Raw genomic sequence first — 23072 nt, 5'->3', positions numbered from 1 at the left:
TAGATGATACAAGCCACCACTTGAAAGCCCGGGATAATTCAAAATAACACAGAATCACAATAGTGACGCCCCGCAGTGTGATCCATTGCGCCTGAGCGTCACGAAAGTGACGCCCCGCGGTTAAAGGGTTAAGCATCCACTTATCACAAACACTGCACAAGATGGAATTATTTCCCACGCCCTTGTGGCACATTGCTCATGGCCACTCTCCCTCTTCTTTGATGTCTAATATGACTGAATGACCGGAAAACACCGCCAAAGTATGCAAAGATACCGTACAAATAGGTTAGGTATAGGTTGGAGGTTGGGTATAGCTAGGGTCTGGGTATAGTAAGGGAGATATTGTTCATTATCCGAACATAAGCACTGCCCGGACATGCCTTTGGCTCTATTACATCGAATAATTGACGGGACTACTGAATATGTAAGTTTTCTGAATTTATAAATGATTAAGTGCTAATGCAACCTTGAAAAGAATAAATACTATTCACTAATGATAACTGTTGTAGAAATGTTGGTAGGTGATGCTGGTAGAGGATGATGGTAGCAGTGGTGGTGGGTAGTAGTGGTGGTGGTAGGTGGAATGCCAAACAGTCACACGTCAGCACTTCTCACCCTGCTGGGCTGGTTTGGAGTTGTGGAGTTTTTTGGTTTTATGGAATCTTGGTGGAGGGTCAGAGGTCATGTGCTTGTGGTGCGTCAATACAGCATTCAATTCTGGGTCAACAGCTGTAACTTCCTACTCCTTCCTCATTCTCTCTTGCTTACTCTTTCTTGCTTTTCCTTGTATTTATCTTCCCCTTCTTCTTCTTTGTATTTATCTTCCCCTTCTTCTTTGTCTTCTTCTTCTTCTTCTTCTTCTTCTTCTTTGCCTTCTTTGTCTTCTTCTTCTTCTTCTTCTTCTTCTTCTTCTTCTTTGTCTTCTTCTTCTTCTTCTTCATCATCATCATCATCATCATCATCATCATCATCATCATCATCAACTTCTTCTTCTTGTGATTAATTTGTTTTAGTTGATGGCAGAGGTGTAAATCATACTTAGTTGTAGATAATTGTAGATGATCATAGGGTTGCTTTCTTTTAAATCATGCAGTTGCATCATAGAAACTTGGAGTATTCGTCTTCTTCACTGCTGCCTCTTCTTTCTTTTTTACCGTTTCTTTATTGCTTCTCTCCTGTCATCTTTTTTCACTGCCACCAGTGTTAACAGGACAGATAGGGAGTTATGTCGGTAGCCGGGTAGACAGGTGAAAACCAGTGTCGATAATGTGGATGATGTGGTGAATCGTTGTTACCAACATAAAGTCATGAGACGTTGGATAGCTCGTTATGGGTTTTATCTAGAAGTAGGTCATTTTCCTGTCTCACTTGCCCCATCTGTCTATCTTGTATCGTAAGTGAAGGTGAGTTACAGACACTCTTGGGTTATGGAGGTTTACTGTGACACAGTTATATCGTGGTGTCATGGACCTAGTGACGAACCCACGTATTGTCAGCGTAACGGTGGACATCTTACACTGTCATATCTCTTCAATCCCCTTCTTCCTTCTCTGGTCTCTTCTGGCTCTCTGTCATATCTGATTTCTGGGAACATATACTGCCCAGTGGGTCTGTGGAAAATGTTTAGTACTTTTCCATCCACGTGAGCTAACCGGATTTCATCAGATACCCGAAGTGTTTGCTACATAATGGGTTTATTGAGCACCTGGAAAATGTTGCCATACATTTTATGTTTGCACTCTGGCTACAGGATGTGTACGTCTTTACGTGACCACTGGACGTTGCATATTGTGTAAGTAGTGCATAATGTGTTATGATATATACTAATGCCTATAATTCTCTAATATACTAAAGCACTAACCGTGTGTGTGTGTGTGTGTGTGTGTGTGTGTGTGTGTTTTGGGCAGCCGAAACTACACATTCAAATCGCACCAAAATTGGCACTAAAATGGCAAAACATTCGCTGATGTGAAAAAACTTGGTCCCATCACGATTGAAAAACTTTAACTATATTTAATGAGCGATCACATTTTGACCAAAAAACGCAGCTCCTGGCGCCCGGCATAGGATCGTTGTAGAATTTTTTGCCCATAGCTACAACTAAAATATACTATACCAGTAGCTCTGTGTCTGTGTGTGTATTTTGGATTTGCGTTCGAACAACTTGGGTTCCATCCCCGAAACTGCAAATAACACGATCAATTGGTTAGCTGCAAAAAATCCAAGTGACAACGTTACATTAGAACAGCACATAAATGCTAGAGCCCCCTGCAGGAGCAAGTGCGAGGGGCCCGAAGGGCCCACGAGCACTTGGTACATACCTATATCTACTGCATTTTTCATTATGACATATTAATGCCTAAATATGCAGATCAATACTGAAAGTTCTAAAAAGACTGATGGTCATATTAATTTAAACTGACAAACAGGCAGACAGAAGAATGGGTAGATAATTTCAGTTATACTTTAAGTTCCCTGAAGTATTTCTTCCCGATTCTGCATATCTAATTATCAATAATAATAATAAGACTGATAACAACAGCAACAAAGCCAAAAAGAATAACACCAACTGCAACAACAGCACCAGAAGTAGCAGCAGCAGCAACAGCACTAAGGGCAGCAGCAGCAACAAACAATAATAACAATGACAGTAACAATAACAAACATCATCATCATTATTCATCGTTATCATGATCATTATCAGCACCTTTGTCCAACATCATCATCATCATCGTTATCATCATCATTATTTTCATTATCATCTTAAACCATCATCATCATCATCATCATCATCATCATCCATTAATCATCATCATCATCATCCATTAATCATCATCATCATCATCCATTAATCATCATCATCCATTAATCATCATCATCATCATCATCATCATCATCATCACCATCATTATATTCATTATCATCTTAAACCATCATCATCATCATCATTATCATCATCCATTAATCATCATCATCATCATCATCTATTGATCATCATCATCATCATCATCATCCATTAATAATAATCATTATCCATCATCCACCATTCATCATTATCCATCATCAGTCACCCCTCATCCTTCATCTATCATCCGTTGTCACCATCATCATCATCGTCACTATCATCCTCATCATCGTCATCATCATCATCATCATCATTATCGCTGTCATCATCATCGGCACTATCATCATCATCATCATCATCATCATTATCATCGTCACCATCATCATCATTTGTTATTATCTCTCACCCTCATCCCTCATTTATCATCAGTCATCCTCATCCATTGTCCATCATCATTATCTATCGTCTGCCGTCCACCATCCATCATCTCTTATCAATATTCATCACACATCATCATCCATTGTCCATCATTGCCATACATCATCCTCACCAATCATCCAACTTCGTCATCTCTCATCCTATACCTACGTTCACTATCATCATCCATTATTTATCACCATCATCTGTCTTCATCATCGATCATCTGCCATCCATCATCATCATCCAACATGTCATACATCATATCATCCATCCTTATTCATCATCCATCACCCATCATCATCCATCTTCCATATTTCATCAATATCCATCATCACTTATCACCTATTTAATCATAATCATCATACATCATCCATTTTCATCATCGATCATTATCACCCATCGTCCATCATCAACATCCATCATCTGTCACCATCATACATTTCCATCATCCGTCATCTGTCATTACACTTCACCCATCATCACCCTCCAACACTCTCATCGTCCATCATCATCCATAACCTACCATCCTTCAGTAATTATCATTATCCATCATCTATCAGGTCGTATGATCATTTACCATCATCATACATCATCATCATTCATCTCTGCCGTCTATCATTATCATCTATAATCCATTATGAACATCTATCATTATCATCTGTCATACATCATCATAATCATCCATCATTCTTATCTCTCGTACATCATTATCATGTTTTCTATCATCCATCGACCATCAGTCATCATCATCCACCATCTGTCATCCATCATTTATTGTCTTCATCCATCATTACCTCCATCATATTTCATCCATTATGGGAATGTGTCATCATCATCCATCATCATCATCCATCATGATCATTGATCGTTATCGTCCATCTTCATTACCCATCATCCTCATCTATCATAATTCATTTATAATCGTCACCCATCACACATAATTGTTATCCATTATCATTCAGGCATGATCATCATCATAATTCATCGCCATCCATCATCACCTATCATTTATCATCCACCATCTGTCATCCATCATTTATCATTCACCATCTGTCATCCTTCATCATCCATCACTATCATCTAACGATATCATCCATCATCTATCATCATGAATCATCCATCATCCGTTCATCATCCTCACCATCCATCATCCGTTGTCCATCATCCATCATCTGCCATCACAATCCATCATGTATCATCCATCATGTCACCATCATCCTCCATCATCACGATCTATCGTCATCATCTACCATCGTCATCTATGCTCTGAGTCATAAGACAAGGCTAATGTGTATCACCCCTACTTGACTGAGCTTGATACACATTCCCTACCCAGTCACTGGGGGTGAAACTTGTTTCAAGCAACCATACGTCAGTGCCATCTCTTGAGGAAAAGTTCAGACACACGCTTCCCCCCCCCCGCTCCCCCCAACTCCCCACCTGGGAAGCGATTAAGCAGTCATTTAAGGGGGACGGACGTAGAGGGACGCCGGTCTTGTTGCCCGGTGTAGCTTACTTTTTAACATTTGACATTTTTTTCCTCATCCCACAGTTTGCTTGGAGTCATTAGGGAACATCCTTTTTTCAGGAAGGAGAAACTGGTTCTCAACGAATCTTTGCCTAGCAACCGTTGCAGAAAACTTTTAGCTCATTTTTTTATGAACACGTTTTAGGACTGCTAATGATATTTGGACATGCTGTAAGCCCCTACGTTTCCGAAAGCATGCTGTTGTGAGGTATGGGTGCACATGTTTGCTGTGCGTATTCTACAGTATAGCTTGAATCACTCTTGTACAGTACCATCCCGTACTTGTATATCTATTCAGGCCTTCATCAAGTGATCAATATCATTACGGATCTGAAAATGGCTGATAAATAACTAAACCTTACACCATTCTGCAGTAAAAGATTCTTTAGCTTCTGCTGGATTATCTCATGCAGCTGATGGAAGTTCAAGTATCATAAAAATCTGTATTCATGCAACTATGAAACATACGGAAGAACAGGAGAAAACACCTTTAACTGAATATTGTATGTTATTTAAGAATATTCTACTTTTCCTACTAATTCATTCTCTATTGCCCCCTTAGGAACGAACTGGCACGGGACTAGGATACTCAGTTACAGCATTCAAAGGGGGGGGGGGGGTGATCAGTCGTTCAGTTCTCCGTGGCCTTATGTGAACAATACCCTGTAACCAACCCTCTGATAGAAATCTCCTTACCCGGTGGAGGCTCCAAGAAGTTTACTGTGAAGTTGCAGGCGGTGGAGAGTGTTCTTATCAACTCCACTTCCCTTCCATACAGACGCAGCTGTCCACCATCATGTCGGTCATACATGATATCTGGCGGGAACTCAAATGCTGCCACCTGAAATGACCACCAAATGCCAGAGAGAAGGGGAAAATTAATATGGACCTGTCAACATAGGGACCATATCTACATACTTTGATGCAAATCTCTTTCTTTAGTACAGTAAAGTGTAAATTAAAAAAAAATATCCCGTTTCATAGCTCACGACCTAGACAAGGTTTATTTTGTCACCAATTCAGTATATATATATATATATATATATATATATATATATATATATATATCTATATATATATATATATATATATATATATATATATATATATATTTTATGTGTCCGACTCTGGGCATAGGCTTCACAGCCTGCTATCAAGGCCCAGCAGTCCTCCTACATACCATACACCTCTACATGTCACCACTTCGGCGCTAACACCCACCGTCCATATCGAATACATGCTAGGGCTGTCTCATACAGGACTGGTGTATTGGTATTAGCGGGGGTATTTTTACGACATGTCGGCGGGTCTTCTGGTAGATCGGTAAAGCCTGATTTAATGAAATTCAAATCCTTAAACTGTTCCCTGCCCCAGCCGGGATTCGAACCTGGGTCCGATAGGACTGCAGGCCACCTCTCTATATATGTATATATATATATATATATATATATATATATATATATATATATATATATATATATATAGATAGAGAAGATAGAGAGAGAGAGAGAGAGAGAGAGAGAGAATCAGCCATTGCAAGTTCACCGTTTCCCCAAACCTTCACGAATTCCTTTACTGTGACAATCCCTGCCAGGTTTTGCCTGCAAACTTCTCTATCTCATCTCTCCATCTCCTGCCTTGCCTTTTTCCTTCTACGCCCGCAATCTCCCGTAGTCTAATCGTTGAAGCTCGTGCTGCATCGTTTATTCCCTGTTTTTGCAACATGACCTGCCCAGATCCATTTTTGTAATTTTATAACTTCTAGAGTATAATGTATTTGACTTTAGTCTGTTCTCTCACCCCGGTTGATTTCTTCCTACCTCTCATAAATACTCCCAACACTGACCTTTACTATCATGTTTGAGAACAGATTAGTTTGTTTTCCACTAATTTTGTCTGTGTTCACGTTTCACAATCGTACGTCATAGCTGGAATTATACATTCTTTATATACTTTTTGTTTCATATATACTGGCAAACTACATTTCATTATATCCCTGTGTGTAGCGAAAGCTCTCCATCCAGTTTCACTGCGTGTTATTTATTGCGTTTTCATTGCCTTTTGTTAGTTTTTGTATTTGTCTCAGTTAATTAGACCTCTCAAAGTCGTTGTGTTTTTTATTTCATTTATTTTGATGATGCTTATTGGTATATTTGATTTAAATATTAGTTTTTTCCTCCGGTTCATCTTTAGCTCTGCTTTGAGACATTCTCTGTAGGTCATTTAGCATTTCTTGTAATGTCTCTGATGTTTCTGAGATTAGGACAATGCCATCTCCCTGTCTTAAATGGTTTAAGTATTCTCCAGCTACTTCTACTCCTTTGTTCTCCCATTCCACGTTTTTTTAAAATAATTTCAGTGCATGTTGTGAATAGTTTTGGTGCATTTGAGTAGCATATTTTGTGCCTCATGCGTGATGCCCTTGCATGCCCTTGACCCTGAGGTCCATGACCTTTGTTTATGCACCCTATGTACCCAGTGAGATGAGAGGTATGTTCCCCTGACCTTTGACCTTGAGTTGAATGACCTTGAAGGTATGAAACGTACCCCAACTGTGAGCAGCCCACTCCTATTCGCACCCTGGCTTTGTACCCAATGACCTTTGTATTAATGATCTTTGACCTAAATGGTCTTCCAAAGTGTGAAACATTCTCCCCAAATCTGAGTAATCCAAGCCCGAGTCAGGAGGAATGTTACCGCCTGGTCATACACCCCTACCCATTCGTTGCTGGAAGTGAGCTTTCGTGCAGCAATGTGTGAATGACTGAGGATGTAACGAACATTAAGATGTTGGAAAAATGGAGTAGATGGATAGAGGGACAATGGGCTGTGTGAGCTACTGCATCATGGGGAGTAGGGCAGTGGGAAGTAGGCCTATTCCCCCCCCCCACCTCCAACTGTATCAGCACATAATAATGTTTGAAAATGGTACAATACATAATGTATTTCACACTCACCCATGCAGTAATCATCAGTCCGAAGACTGAATAAAATATATGTGGGGTATAGCAGAAGAATGTTTAGCATGAGTGGTATAGAGGATCATGATTACATACTCCCCTAAAAGATTGAATGGACATGATTGTATCATGGTGCTATAATCATAAATTCCTCAGTCAGCGAATGAAGGTGGGCTAGTGGAAAAAAAGAAGAACGGTGCAAGTTAAAGGTATTACATCACGTTTGCTAATACAGGTTGTGGTCAGAACGTTAACGTGTTTGATCATGTTTCGTTCTGTGACGGGCAGATCGTTTTGAAATCGAAAGTCATGTGAGTACTTGAAACCTGCCTTACAAGTATGCTCACCCCATGAATTAAAGATCAATTGGAAGTTTGAGTGCAATATATAGCTTATAACAGAAGAAAGTTTTGCATGTGTGGAAATAGAGGGTCATGATAACATACTCCCCAGTATATTGAATGGAGCGATTGCATTATGATGCTGGAAGCATAAATTCCTTAGTTAGAAAATGAAGATGACGGAAGTGAAAAAGAAAAGGAAAAAAAGGTGCAAGTTAAAGCTATGACCTCATGTTTATTGATGCAGGTAGTGGTCAGAACATGTGTAAAAATGCTTCGTCTTGTCTCAGGTAGATCGTATAGAAATCGAGAGTCACGTATCCTGTCTGACAAGATTGTTTGGGTTTGTCCCTGGCTTTGAAAAGATCCCAGTCTGTTCCGTTAAAGCCACTGGCGTGGGTAGTGCAGTAGTTAGTGAGGGGTGAAGATTTTTTTTTTTTTTTTTTCTAGCATATTGGTCATTCTCTGTTGGAGATGTTAGGGTGAATGGAAATGGAATATACAGTCCCCAGCAATGAGGAGAAAAGAAGTGTGTCCACAGAGCCAAAGTTGGTGGCATAAACATTATGTGGTTCACAGATGTCATGGGAGGTCAGCAGACTAATATATACATATATATATATATATATATATATATATATATATATATATATATATATATATATATATATATATTCAGTGCAATAAAATACCATACTCAGATTAAAAAGAACTGATTTGGGGTGGGAACAGTAACAGATCAAAGTCCCTTAGCTGATAAATACTTGTGTCTGCAAATATTTATCATAAGTAAGCATAGTTAATTCAGTCTGAGAATTAACCTTGGTACTAGTACCACCACCGCTTAACCTTGACAACAGCCAGACACCATCCAGCAACGAGAAAGGCAACGACCTCTACAGGGTGACTCAAAAACTATAATCCAACCCCGAAAGTGTAATTACTTGCTCTTCCTAGCTTAAAGATTGTATAGGCAATCGCATATTGATCTTAACGAATGACATGATATCGTAGCTTATTTTTTATGCAATACTTGTATTCAAATTATATATATAAATCTACCCATTTTCATCATTAACCCGCCCCGTCCCGGCCACTTTTCGACCACTGGTACCCCCCAATCCTGGGCATTTTTCGACCTTTTTTTTTTTGTGCTTAAACTTTCGCTTTTGGTGAGAAACATCGAAAATTCATAGAGAAATCGCTCACCTGAGGTTTAAAATACTCATTACAGGTAGGAGAGCCTCCTTACCTTACTGGGTTTTCTATCAGGCTGGCACCAAAGAAAACGAGTTCTATGGGAGGATAACTATTTCACACCACTCATAAACGGTATTTATTTATTTACTGTTACGAATTTATATGTAGTACAAGAGTATATTGGTTTTCAAGCAGTAATATAGGCATTATAAGCATTGTTTCACTCACTAATACCTGACCTTTATTTGCCACATTACCTGATCATCATTTCTAACTGTTTCTTCCTCTAATGCTATGTAAAGTTTGTCCTCCACATTGTCATTGTTTGGGGAATCACTCTGGCCCTGAATTTCGTACCGTGGCATGACATGGCTATACTGACCAGGTCACTGATAACAGGTGAATTGCTGAGAAAAGGGCCTGCAGGGGGGGGGAGGAGGTCATGCTGGGTAAGACATTGTCTCTGCCTGGCATCTTGTTGAGGAAGGTGTCCCGTGTATACGTACCAAAAATGACTCGCGAAAATTGAAAATTGTGGAAATTATGAACCTTGCAATTGCAGGACGTTGAAGTACGTCCTCGGGATTAGCTGTGACAAAACGTGAGGACGTGGAAGTACGTCCTCGGGACGGCGCGGGTTAATCACAAACAGTAAAACCCTCCCCAGTAATGTGAATGTTGTTTGTCATCTACCCAATGTGTACGAGAATGTTTGGTTATACTTGGATTTTTTTTATCACCATGGATTATTATCATGGTTATTATTATTATTATTATTATTATTATTATTATTGTTGTTGTTTTCATTGCATTTCTCGACAGTTGTTGATATTTTATCCGATTTCTCACTGGGAAAGAAACAGTCTTACATGCAGGAAGAGGCATGTTTTATGAGTAGCTAGTAGATTTCTATTTATGAATAATAACAATATTAGGGGCTATGTAAAGTATCCGTGATCACAAGGCTCTTTTTTTTTTAATGACACATTTTATTTTATTTCTTCTTCATAGGGTCTCACCTGTATCAGTCCCCCTCCACAACCTCTCCCCTGCATGCATCACAAAACACTCCAACAGACACCGCACCCCAAAGACCCCATCATATTCACACACCCACTTTAACTACCGCTCACATAGAGAATCTTCGTGATGATGTTATTATTAGGAATGGATCGTCCCAACCCGGTGGAGCGATTGACTCCCTATCTGGAACTAGTGGGTACAACTCCGGAAAAAAAATCGCGGGACAGGGTAATCTGCCACAAGAGGTCCGGTTAATCGTACACGTCTACCCCTTAACTCCCTCTCCTTACCCCCACCAAAACACTGACTTGTTAGGCGGATGGATCGGAGATATGAAGCTTCGCTCACTCTCACGTCTTGCAGCATGTAATGTTACCTTCATATATCTTACTATTAGGTGTATTTTTAAGTGCGTAGGTTCACCTTTAGTTCCATGAAAAGCAATTATATTGAAGTTTTAGCAAATTTCAATACAATGGCCCTAATGTATAGAGTTTGGTTTCCAAATATTTATTCAACGTGTTCTAACCAATTTACTAAAATCCAGGTAACAGTGACAAGTTATATTGCCACATAAGTCCCTCTCTTGTTTTGTCACATAGACAGCCACATATCCACCAACCTATTCAGCCACCTACCCATTCAACCCATCCAACAACCCACCGACCTCACCCCGGCCACCCACCCAGCCCACCGATCCCTGCCCTCCACCCTGCTAACCCATGAATGCCTCCCATGAAGCTCACCCGACTGTGCCACTCAACACATTCACTCATTCACTTCACCACCCCGAACTCATGCAGCCATCCAACCCAACTACCCAGAGCATCCCGACCACAAAATCGTCTCAGTTACCCTGGTGACCTACCATGCCCACTCACTCTGGTGACTCACTCAGCCCACACATTCCGATGTCCTACCTTGCCCACCGACCCCTACCACCCACATTTCCCACAAACGAATTCCAATCACCCTTCTCACCCAACAGTGTCATCCATTGCATGCACCCACACAACCTTCCCACCTCTCCCTGAACACTCATCTACTCGGCCATCCACCTGACCCTGCCCACCCAACCAGGCTACATGTACAATCGTCAACATAAATTTGCTGCAGGTCTACTCATGTGTGTGAGTCCTTTTGTCTGGCAACAATGTATGAGGACTACTATAGTTGCCACATAGACTTTTATATGCCCCGTCCCGTCGACGTATGGGTACGTTGCAACATTTTGCATTTGCCAGTCCCGGCGACATACTGGTACGTCGTGCAATTGCAAGGCCCCTAATTTGCACAATTTTCAATTTTCATGTGTGATTTTTCGTACGTATACACGGGACACCTTCTTCTATTCCTCTACAAGATGCCAACCAGGGACAATGCCTTACACCGCATAACCTCCCCCCTCCCCCCCTCACGCCATTGTCTCGGCAATTCACCTGTTACCAGTGACCTGGCCAGTAAAGATATTCAGGGCCAGAGTGATTCCCCAATCGATGACAATGTGGAGGACAAAGTTTACATAGCATTAGAAGAAGAAACAGTCAGAAATAATGATCAGGTAATGTGGCAAAAAAAGTCAGGTATGGTGATTAGTTAGTGAGGGAAACAATGCTTATAATGCCTATATTACTGCTTGAAAACCAATATACTCTCATACTACACATAATTTCGTACCAAGTAAATAAATAAATACGGTTTATGAGTTGTGTGAAATAGTTACCCTCCCATAGAACTCGTTTTCTTTGGTGCCAGCATGTTAGAAAACCCAGTCAGGTAAGGAGGAACTCCTACCTGGATCGAGTATTTTAAACCTCAGGTGAGCGATTTCTCTATGAATTTTCGATGTTCTCACCAAAACCGGATGTTTTAGCCAAAAAAAATGTTTTCAAAAATACCTCGGGATTGGGGGATGTCAGAGGTGCAGAAAACCTAGGGACGTGACGGGTTAAGGACGTGTTTTTAAGCAATGGTACTAGAGACTGTGTTGAGTACAGTATTCTGCATTCAGTATATGATTAGGATAAAATAGTGCAGGAGTTCACGGAATGTTATAGAATGATGTATGAGCGTAATATTCTGGCATTCCTCATTATAACCGTGTCTAAGCTCCCTTCCCCTCTCTCCCCCTTACTCCTCCTAATGTCCCCTACACCTTTCCCTCTCCCTCCTACCCCCCACTCATTTTCATGCCTCTCCACTGTCTCCTCTCCCCACATTCTCTACCTTCGTTCATTTATCCACGGCACTAACTCCATTGCACATTGCAGGTCTCTCGACTGTTCACTAAACCCAGTCTGCCCCATTCCCAGTTGCTCGCGGTACTACCAACTATATCCAAGGCAAATTATCAATACTCCTTCCTGTTGGACTCCCATTCTCGCCCTCCCGTCTCCTTCCCACTTCTTTTATTCCAGTTATCTTTCTTTTCTCCACGCTTTGTCACCACCAACATCCGGGAGATTTAGGAACATTGAGGTCTCGTTCGTGTGATGTATTCATTACTGGTGTTTATTTGAGTGGAAGTGGCAGTCTGCGGCTATTATTACAGTAGCCGTAATTACGAGTAAACAAACATTTGTGCCCATTCCTCTTATTTCTCACCCTCTCTCTTCTCTAGGAAAATATTCCCATTCTCCTCATACTGTTCACAGATTCATGAAGCAGTATCAGAATCAATAATGTTTTGAACTACTGCATCATATTTGGAGTAAGGAGTGAGAGAAGAAGACTGTGGCATGGCAAGAATCTCACAAATGTAGAAAGACAAAAAGGTTACAGGACCAGACAAGAAATAGAGAAGAGTTCGGTCAATTATGTAGGTTGGCGCAGTGAATAAAAATTAATAAGGTAGGCAGGGTAAGGAAAGAAAGGCATGGAGAAGAAGGAAAGCAGGGGGGGAGGTGTGGTGATAGGGAGGCTGGGAAGGGTCATGAGAAGGGATACGGGGGAGAGGGCGGAAGTTTCATCATTCCACAAAATTTTTCTGTCGTCTTTCAAACACTTTTATGCTGATCAGATATAACGAATATTGCATTCTGGGTGATTCATAGTACCAATTCTTACAAACACCTCTTTAACCCCTACACCGCGGGCATGTTTACTGATGTTTTGCATGTGCCGCGGGGTTATTCGGGCTCCGACAGACTCTCAAAACATATTTGCCAAAAATCAGTTATTAGCCCTAGAATATTAAAATTATATATGCTTATGGCACATACCTTCAGCTTTCTCCTGGAATGTTTGTTGAGCCTTCGTCAGTTACCGTAGGACTTGTGGAGACCTCTGAAGTTGGGTAACGAAGTCTCCACTTTACACTTCCCGACAACCCGTAATATGATTACCACAGCCAGATATTAACACTATAAACACTACTCTATGATTTTCAAGTAGTTTGGGATCCATACTCCAAAAAAAAAAACACTGTGAAAGCAATGAAAATTATGAGCGCGTCTGACCGCCGCACTTGCGCTAGTTCACTCTTGGTACTCTGTCATTTGTTATTCATAAAACCCCTCACACATTATATTTCTATTACTATATAACACTTATATATATCTACAGTCTTTATCCATAAGTTTCCTTCAGTAGTATTAGTTTATTGTCACTGTAGGGATTCAATTTCTTTCAGTAAAATACGTAGCATTCACTTTCTCGTCCTGTATACTAGCATTGAGAGTGAATGTCACTTTCATCTTCACTCTCATAACTCATAGTATTCAGACATGCTTGAGTGAAACTTTCACTTTCATTACTCCTAGGGTATATACTCGTATTCTTATAATACTACTCATTTACATTTCTATTTACGTTCTCTATTTTATTTACGTTATTTACATTTCAATTTTATTTACACTGTGTTATGCACTGTCACTTGAAGTAACTTTTAAAACTATTTTCCATTGTTCACGTATATTTACATTCATTACTTTCACTTGCTGTTTACACATTATTTACAATTCCACTTGCATTGTTTTACTCAATAGAAAGATCGTAGTCACTCTTTTATCAATTGTCAGCCCTTTACCTCTTTCTACACGAGGTTTAGTAAGGGGTAAAGGTCACAGGGCCCTTTGCATGGGGGTGAAAAAGGCCCTGAAGTCAGCAAGAGCAACAGACGTACCTCCTCTTCGGAAGATGAGAGAGAACTGATAAGGGACGGCCGGAGTAGAGGCCTACTTAGGGGATATTCAGTACTACCAACGTAGCTCTTGAAACAGCTATGTATTTCACTGAAATGATTGGCAGGAAATCTAGACAATACATTATAAATTAGGTAGTTCCAGGTGAATGTAAATATCACTTAGGCTTCTCCCTTCCCTCCTTATATGTATATTTATTACGAAAATAGATTATACGGCATATTTCAAGGGGAAAAAAACAGCGAAAATTAGCGAACAAGTGCACGTGAGGCGTTGTCAGGTGATAATTAGCCAATTCCAGGTGTATGGCACTCTCACTTACCTTATTTCTTTCTTGTATATATTGTTTGGTATAAGAATAGGGCATAGGGCTTATTTCAATGGATGAAATCAGTGTAAAATTCCAGGGAAGATTTACTTAGCGTAGCATGGCCGGGCAGGCGAGAGGATAGGGTAATGGAGGGGGGGTAGGGAGGGGAGTCAAGAACGGGGAGAAATGGCTAAATTGTCAACAATGGATGGGAGTACAGATGAGATTAGGAGTGCTGACTAGTGTTGGACATTGGCAGTACTGATAGATGATACAAGCCCCCACTTGGAAACCCGGGTGAATTCAAAATAACACAGAATCACAAAAGCGACGCCCCGTGGTATGATCCCTTGCTCCCAAGCGTCACGAAAGTGACGCCCTGCGGTTAAGGGGTTAAAGTGTAAAAAAGCCTGTGTGGCAACTAGTACCCTAACACCTTTGCCAGACAAAGCGACCACATCACACGAGCAGGCTTGCAGCGAAATTGTGCTGATGATTGCACCACTTGAACAATGCACACTGGTAATCAATACTTTATCTAGGGTAAATCCAGAACAACTAAATCTTTGGAAAAATATCAGACAGTTAGTTCCTCTTAATACAATCATACCTCACATTTTAAGGATAATAAACGATAGTCCACATGCAGGGCATCCTGGCAAAGATAGAGCATTCAGGCAGGCCCGGATATCATATTACCGGCCATCATAACGCAAAGGCATAGATAATCACATTGACAGATGTGAATCATGTGCAAAGCACAAAGGTTACACTTTAACACCAGCATCTTTAGGGAAATATCCTGTGCCCAACCAACCGTGGGACGTTATCGTCGTTGACTTAAAATACTATTATCTAATAATAATAATCAATATCTTTTTGTTGCTACTGATCATTTCTCACGATATGTAATTTTGGTCCCCATTAAGGATAAGAGTGCAGAAACAGTCGTGTGGGGTAATCGTAGATAATGTTAGCTGTTGGTTCACCACACCAAATATACTAATAAGTGGCAATGGATAAGAATTTAACTCTGAAATTTTACAAGAAATATGCAAGCAATAAAGTATTTAAAAAAGTTAATGTTTTAGCTCATCATCCAGCTTCCCACGTATTGGTAGAGAGACAGAATAAAAAAGTACTAGATGTACTATGACACTTACTTAATGAGAATTATGCAGGCTGGGATGATTGGATCCACAGAGTTGAAGCATCAACTGATTGTGCACTTAACAAGTCTACAAGAGACACACCTTATTTTATTATTCATGGGATGGACAAACGTCTCCCATACGAGATACTGGAAGGCGAATAAATGTTTATATAAAATTATGAAGATTATCCTAAACTACGCGTACGTGAATTCCAGGAGATACACACAAAGTTAACGAAATAGTTAACGATGTCCAAGGAAGAAATGACGGAATCGTTTAATAAGAAAGCAAGAGAATCAAATTTTAGCAAAGGTGACATTGTCTATGGCATGATTCTCACTAAAGAGAATAAACTGTCAGCAAAATTTTTAGACCCATGCAGAGTAATTAAGAGAGCAGGCAATATGGTATTCATATTAATTCACCACTGAGTGACAAAGAGAAGGAAATTCATATTGATCACTTAAAAAGGGTCTCAAGAAATTTGGTCTGCAATTATAAAACATCGGATACAACCAAAAAACCTAGTGCCGTACATACAATGGTAATAAACCAGAAGAAATTAATACATACCGGAATAAATTACGATTGCAAACCAAACATTCAAACATAGGTGCAACTAATACACATTTTTTTTTATGCAAGAAAAAAGGGACCAAAGGCCAGGAGCCCACAAGCCGTTCCTTCCAAGAAGGAAACAAAAACAATACAAAAGAGAGCTGAATTCAAGATCCGTTCAATTTCGAGATGTCACGACACACTGCGTTTGAAAGACTGGAGATCATAGGAAGCAGGAAACACAGACGGAGGGATACTGTTCCAGAGCTGACCTTTTGCATAAATAAAGGACTGGGAGTAACGGTTAACTCTTGCATTAGAGAGTTGGACAGAAAAGGGATGAGGGTTTGTTGCTTAGGGGTGGAGGGATGCAAGCAGACAGTCCAGGGGAGCAGTGACCATTGAAGTAGTGATAGAAACGAGATAAAAATGCAACAGTGCGGAGAAGAGACAGAGGTTGAAGGGAGCCAGTAAGAGAAGGAGAGTTAACGAGACGAAAAACCTTTGACTCCACCCTTTGAGAAGTACTGTATGTGGGGAGCCTCCCCACACATGAGAGTTGTACTCTACACAGCGGGAATAAAACCCGTGTATAAAGTCAACAACTGTGTAGGGGTAAAGAAGGTACGGAGTTGGCTTAGCACACCCAATCTCTTAGAAGCAGATATTACAAGAGATGTAATATGATCTTTCCAAGATAAGTCCCGACTGAACAAAACCCCAAGCATGTTGAAGGATGATGCAGGATTGAGCTGGATATTATTAAACAACAGTGGGTATACCTGTGGAAGATTGTGTCTGGTTGATAGGTGTAAAAACTGAGTTTTTGATGCATTAAAAACAACAAGATTATTTTTACCCCAGTCAGAGATACGAGCCAAGTCAGACATTAAGTGTGCCATAGCCTCATCCCTTGTTTGTTGAAGTAACTGCTGAGATGGACATTGCAAGAACCTAATGGATAGGTGAAGGGTGGAATCATCAGCATACAAGTGGATAGAGTTAGATCTACAGCTTAGAAGGTCATTGATGAATAAAAGAAAGAGAGTTGGTGATAGGACAGAGCCCTGAGGAACACGACTGTTGATAGATCTAGAAGAAGAACAATGGCCGTCTACAACAGCGGCTACAGAACGACCAGAAAGGAAGCTATAGATGAAGGCACAGGTAGAAGGATAGAAACTGTTTGAGGGCAGTCTGGAAATTAAAGATTTATGTCAGACTTGATCAAAAGCCTTTGAGATGTCAAGTGCAATGGCAAAGCTTTCGCCAAACTCCCGAAAACAGGATGACCAGGAGTCTGAAAGGTAGGTGAGAAGATCACCAGTGGAGTGTCCATGAGGGAATCCATACTGATGATCAGAAAGGTTATGATAGGAAAGATGCTTTAAAAATTTTCCGTTAAGAATTGACTCAAAAACTTTTGAGACGCAGGATGTTAAAGCAATTGGACGATAGTTAGAGGGTTGGAAATGTTCACCTTTCTTTGGGACTGGCTGAATGAGAGCAAACTTCCAGCATGAAGGAAAGGTACAAGTCGATAGACAAAGCGAAAGAGTTTATCTAGGCAGGGTGTAAGCACAGAAGCACGGTTCTTGAGGACAACAGGAGAGACTCCATCAGGCCAATATGCCTTGTTAGCATTAAGGCCAGTGATGGCAGAAACTACATCAGCTGAAGATATCAGTCATGAGGGAATCAGAGGGGGGATGTGATGGAGCAACAGCACCTGAATTGTCTAGGGTGGAACTGGAGGAGAAAGTCTGAGTGAAGAGATCTGCTTTATCAGTAGAAGAAATAGCTACAGAGCCATCAGAGTAGAAAAGAGGAAGGAAGGATGATGAGGTAAAGTTAGAAAGGTTTTTGGCAAGGTGCCAGAAGGACCAGGAAGAATTCGAGTTGGAGAGTTGAGAGTATATAGTATGGATGAAATCTTTTTAGCACAGCGAAGAACAGACTTAGCACGATTTCGGGCAGAAACATCAACAAGATGTGATTCAGGGTTCTGGTAGTTTTTATAGGCCCTCTCCTTGTTGCGGACAGCAATAGAACAAGCATGACTAAACCAAGGCTTTCTTGCATTAGTCAAAGGATATGAGAAGGGAATGTAAGCTTCCATGCCAGGGAGAATAACCTCCACAATGCACAAAGCACACTCAGATGACTTCCAGCAATGGAAGCAATAATAATTCCAGGGAATATCAAAGAAGTACTGCCTGAGGGTCTCCCAATCCGCAGCTCCAAAGTGTCACAGTCGACTTTTCTTTCGGGGGTCCACAGGCTGTACCGGAGTGATAGGATAGGTCAAGGTAATAAGGCCGTGATCAGAGGAGCCCAATGGAGAGGAAAGATTAACAGCGTTAGCAGAAGGATTAGTAGTAAGAAAGAGGTAAGGTATGTTGCAGCTCTCTCCAAGGCGGTCAGGGATACGTATAGGGTGCTGTACAAGCTGCTCTAGGTCATTAAGGATAGAATAGATGTAGGCTTGTTCACCAGGTGGATCAGTGAAAGCAGAGGAGAGCGAAAGCTCGTGGTGAACATTGAAATCTCCTAGGATGGAGATTTCAGAGAAGGAGATTTCAGAGAAAGAAGAAGTGGATAGAATATATTCCATCGTAGAAGTAAGATAGTCGAAGAATTTTTCATAGTCGGTACAATTAGGAGATAAGTAAACAGCACAGATATATTTAGTCAGAGAATGACAGGAACGCCGAAGCCAGAGAATCAAGGTCAGGAACACGAGAGCAAGTTAAAGTCGTTGCGTACATATACACAACAGCCACCTTTTGGCTTTGAAATGGGTATAGAGAAAGTAAGAAGAAACAGAAAAAGGCATTTACATGACTTAGGAATCGATTTAGACTCCTTTTATTGGTAATACTTTGAACACTTTAGAACGGAGTCATTTTTCTCCAAGAGTCAGATTGAAGTCAGAATAACAAATATTCATCATCAGTATCATCACCCCTAGCATGACTTGTTAACATCATTGAATTAGCCATCTAATAAAGTTATGCCCTCGGCGGGTAAAGGTGAGCAGAATTATTCCATGGATTCTACTATTTATGTAGATTGCAAGGGGAATTCCTCCTTAACACCCTCGACGTGTAGTGAGATAACTTTGCCTTATTTCACCAACCGCCTCTGCAGCTATTGTGCAAGACACAGTGAGTAATGAAACTAGTTTGAACGTACTGTACAGCTTACCAATCATGTTGCAGAATATAGTAAGACCACCTAGAATGCTAGAAGCGGTATTTAAAGGCTGTCCCTCAAATGCTCATCCAACACAAGAAGTGGCTGAAAGCATTAAGTTAGAGGACTGGAAGCTAGAACAGGCTAAGACCATTACGCCCACCATGATCTAGGGCATCCCAGCACCTTGGACTGGCACAATTATGGAAACAGTAGCAATTAGGGAAACCTAGCAACACTAGGTAATATTTTGGATATGCTACAAAAAATGATCTTGAAGAAATAAATAAGAAATTTAACAAGATTGCACAAATTCTCTCATATTAACATAAGCTAGCTGATACCCAGAACTGTGTAATGATGACGATTGTAAAGAGCCTGTAAAAGATAGAAATCATCTCAAGAAATTGTGGGGGAAATAAATGCACGCAAGGAAATACTACACCTTTCCAGGACTTCACAGTGGTCATGGAACATAATGACATAATAATACTTCAGTTAGACAATGCCAGAGCTCATTATCAAGCTTCCGTGAGAGGTTTTGCTAATGCTGGTAACGGGAGGATCACAATTAATCTACTTTCAGTTCACAATCTATGTCAAATAATCAATCAAGGCATAAATAAGCATGGTTTGAAGCCCTTGTTTCATGTTATGCATACTTAAGCAACACCCACACCTACATCAATTGTAGTTCATGTTTCATTCATAACATATGATTTTTCACAGTTAATCAGATATACAGTACCCTTTTCCCTCTAAAAAAGATGACTCATTAGTCATCACCAACATCAAACCAGAATTCATCATGGCCTCCAGTAATTAAGAAACTGCTGCTTTCGTTAGTTACTGTAAACAACAATTGAACAGAAATGTTATACATCACTGCTTGCATTTCACCTTTGTCCTGAGCATATCTTCATGTTTCAGCCAGATGAGACAGACCCTTGTGAAATGGCTATTATAAAGAATCACAACATCCATCGTCACTGCAACTTCACATTTTCTCCAGATAAACTCATCCACCATCAATACACTGGACATTCAGAGTTTTTCTCCTTCTCTCAGAAAACATGTTTTCGTAACTTGTCCATACACACCAGCAACCTATACATCAGCATCTGGTTTATACAGTGCATATTTTTCCTTCATTGTTCACATTACCAAATAAGAACTGCTATGCTGTTTTAACCTGATAGCTGCTACTTACTTCAGATGACGGAAAACATGTAGCTGGTACATACATCATATAAGCAAGTTTTTTCTTAAATGGGTTTCTAGTACCATTTAGCAATTCTAGTGAGCTATTTCCTTCACCACATGTGCAATGCACCACCAACCACGCATCTTAAGTATCTCCCTATTACTAGTATGGAGATGCGCTTCTTCATTACTGAACTTAGGTAAATAATGAACCCATGTGTTTTTCCTCTACTTTTCCATGCACTCTTTCATTTAATATGAGCAAAAATTATTTTTGATATTATTACCGTTTTATTTTTTAATTTTTTTGCACATTGGTGGATAGACCAGGAAACCTAATTCAGCAGTTGTCGGGTTAAACCACAAACAAAAGTTCTTCCAACCATTACCTACGATGAATTTAAGTATAAGGGCTAGCATACCCCATCTTAATGATGCAACTGGTTAAGTAAAAACCCATTGCTAGGCGGGGTATCTTATCTCGGGGTACATTTAACATGTAAAGTATAGGGATGCATTTTTGTGCCTTGGGTTCCCCCCCCCCCAACCTATTCCTAAACCCACCCAAATAAGTCCAAAAACAAGTTTAAAGCCAATCTAAATGGTCTGACTGCTGTAAAAGAAACTAACCTAAGCCAAAAACCAGTGCCCATCTCACTTGTATCCAGTCAAGGTCACTAAGGAATGCGATCTCCGACTCGTATTAAAACTCATTACAGAAGAAGCAGCAGCGTTGTATACAGTCCCAACATCAGACGGTCCCAAGACGATTAAATAAACATCTGTTATGCAAAATAATGTATGAATGACGCAGAATTATCCAAGGTGCGAATTGTGGTGACAGAATCGTTGATGTTTCGATGGGAAATTTTCTTGACAGTGAGGGTGATCGATGATGCGATCGGGATTGCCTTTTCAACGGCCCCTCTTTTTGTCGTTTTTGTTACTGTTATGGTTGCTGAGTTCCTTTATTATATTCCCTGTTATTTTCCAACATTTATTTAGAAATTCTTTTGTATTTTCAAAGCATTTTCCTTTGAACAGCCTGAATGTAAACATATGATTTATCGACCGATGATGCATTCGGGGTAGCCTGTTCAAAAGCCCCTCTTTATGCCATTTTACCTACTGTTCTGGTTGCTGAGCTCCTTTATTTTCTTCTTTCTTATATTCCAACATTTATTTAGACATTCCTTTGTATTAACAATGCGTTTTCCCTTGAACAGCCCGAATGTAAACACATGTTTAATTGATGTCATAGTTTTCATCAATGCATGAAATATTTACTCTCTAAGGTTTTCATAATCATTATTATTTATTTAAAATTATTATACACTCCATGATAGATTAGATAACAGTTCGGCAGTCAAACACGAACTACTCTTTGTTGAGCTGCATAGGCCTAGTTGTACAGTGTTTTGTACCTCGTCAGATGGACGAGAATCCACACCCCAAATGAAGTGTTCACTCCACCTATGACTAAAACACACTAATCAAAGTCTAAAACCAGTTTATAAATCAATGTAAACGCAAAATTTAATTCTAAAATGTAATCAAAATCTGTAAAAAAAAGAAGTCAAAACCCATCGCAAAACTGGGGGTAGGCCTACAAATGGTGGGGTAGGATGGTATTTCTACCCCCATCACTACTCCGGAGTATCACATTTGCAGGTATCATTAATCGGGGTTTGCCTGTACACATTTTAACTTCACCTAAGTTTTTAAACCATGCAACTAGTCAATCAAACATTTCAACCTTGGAAGGAATATAGTAGGATTATGTTCCATCCATATTATATTTATAATCTAGCACCAGTCATCCTTATGATTTTCTCCATCATTATATTTGCTATATTAATACTGGTTATGCACAGAATGCAAGCTAGGATTGAAAACTTGGAAACAGTGTGGAAAAGCTATGCATTACAAGTCAGACAAACTGGGTAAATATGTAAATATTGTATGTATAATTTTTTATACAATTACCAAAATATGGGGTTATATATACTGTAGTATATAATTCTATCTATCTATAGCCCGACGCCCTAATCCCGCAAAGGGCGGCCGCAGACAAAACGCCTCCAAGTCGCTCTGTCACCCACCATTTGACTACCCTCCCTCCAACTCACCACCCCCCCTCCCTCATATACCTATCAACTCCATCCCTCCACCTCATCCTCGGTCTACCCCTCC

At 40.2% G+C, this 23072-nt stretch overlaps 1 protein-coding gene across 1 annotated transcript in view; it reads right to left on the bottom strand.

The window, feature by feature from the left end:
- LOC145396975 (ionotropic receptor 21a-like) overlaps window positions 1-23072 on the bottom strand; it is a 188895-nt gene that overhangs the window by 73860 nt on the left and 91963 nt on the right. The window contains exon 8 of the mRNA XM_080270205.1: window positions 5490-5634. Within this exon, the coding sequence (XP_080126331.1) occupies window positions 5490-5634 (145 nt within the window). The remainder of the gene's footprint in view (window positions 1-5489; window positions 5635-23072) is intronic.

This window comes from Coenobita brevimanus, chromosome 40 (genome assembly GCF_032717465.1).
Source record: "Coenobita brevimanus isolate Jiangsu-jjx chromosome 40, ASM3271746v2, whole genome shotgun sequence".
Taxonomy (NCBI): domain Eukaryota; kingdom Metazoa; phylum Arthropoda; class Malacostraca; order Decapoda; family Coenobitidae; genus Coenobita; species Coenobita brevimanus.
This window is presented reverse-complemented; position numbering and strand designations above follow the sequence as displayed.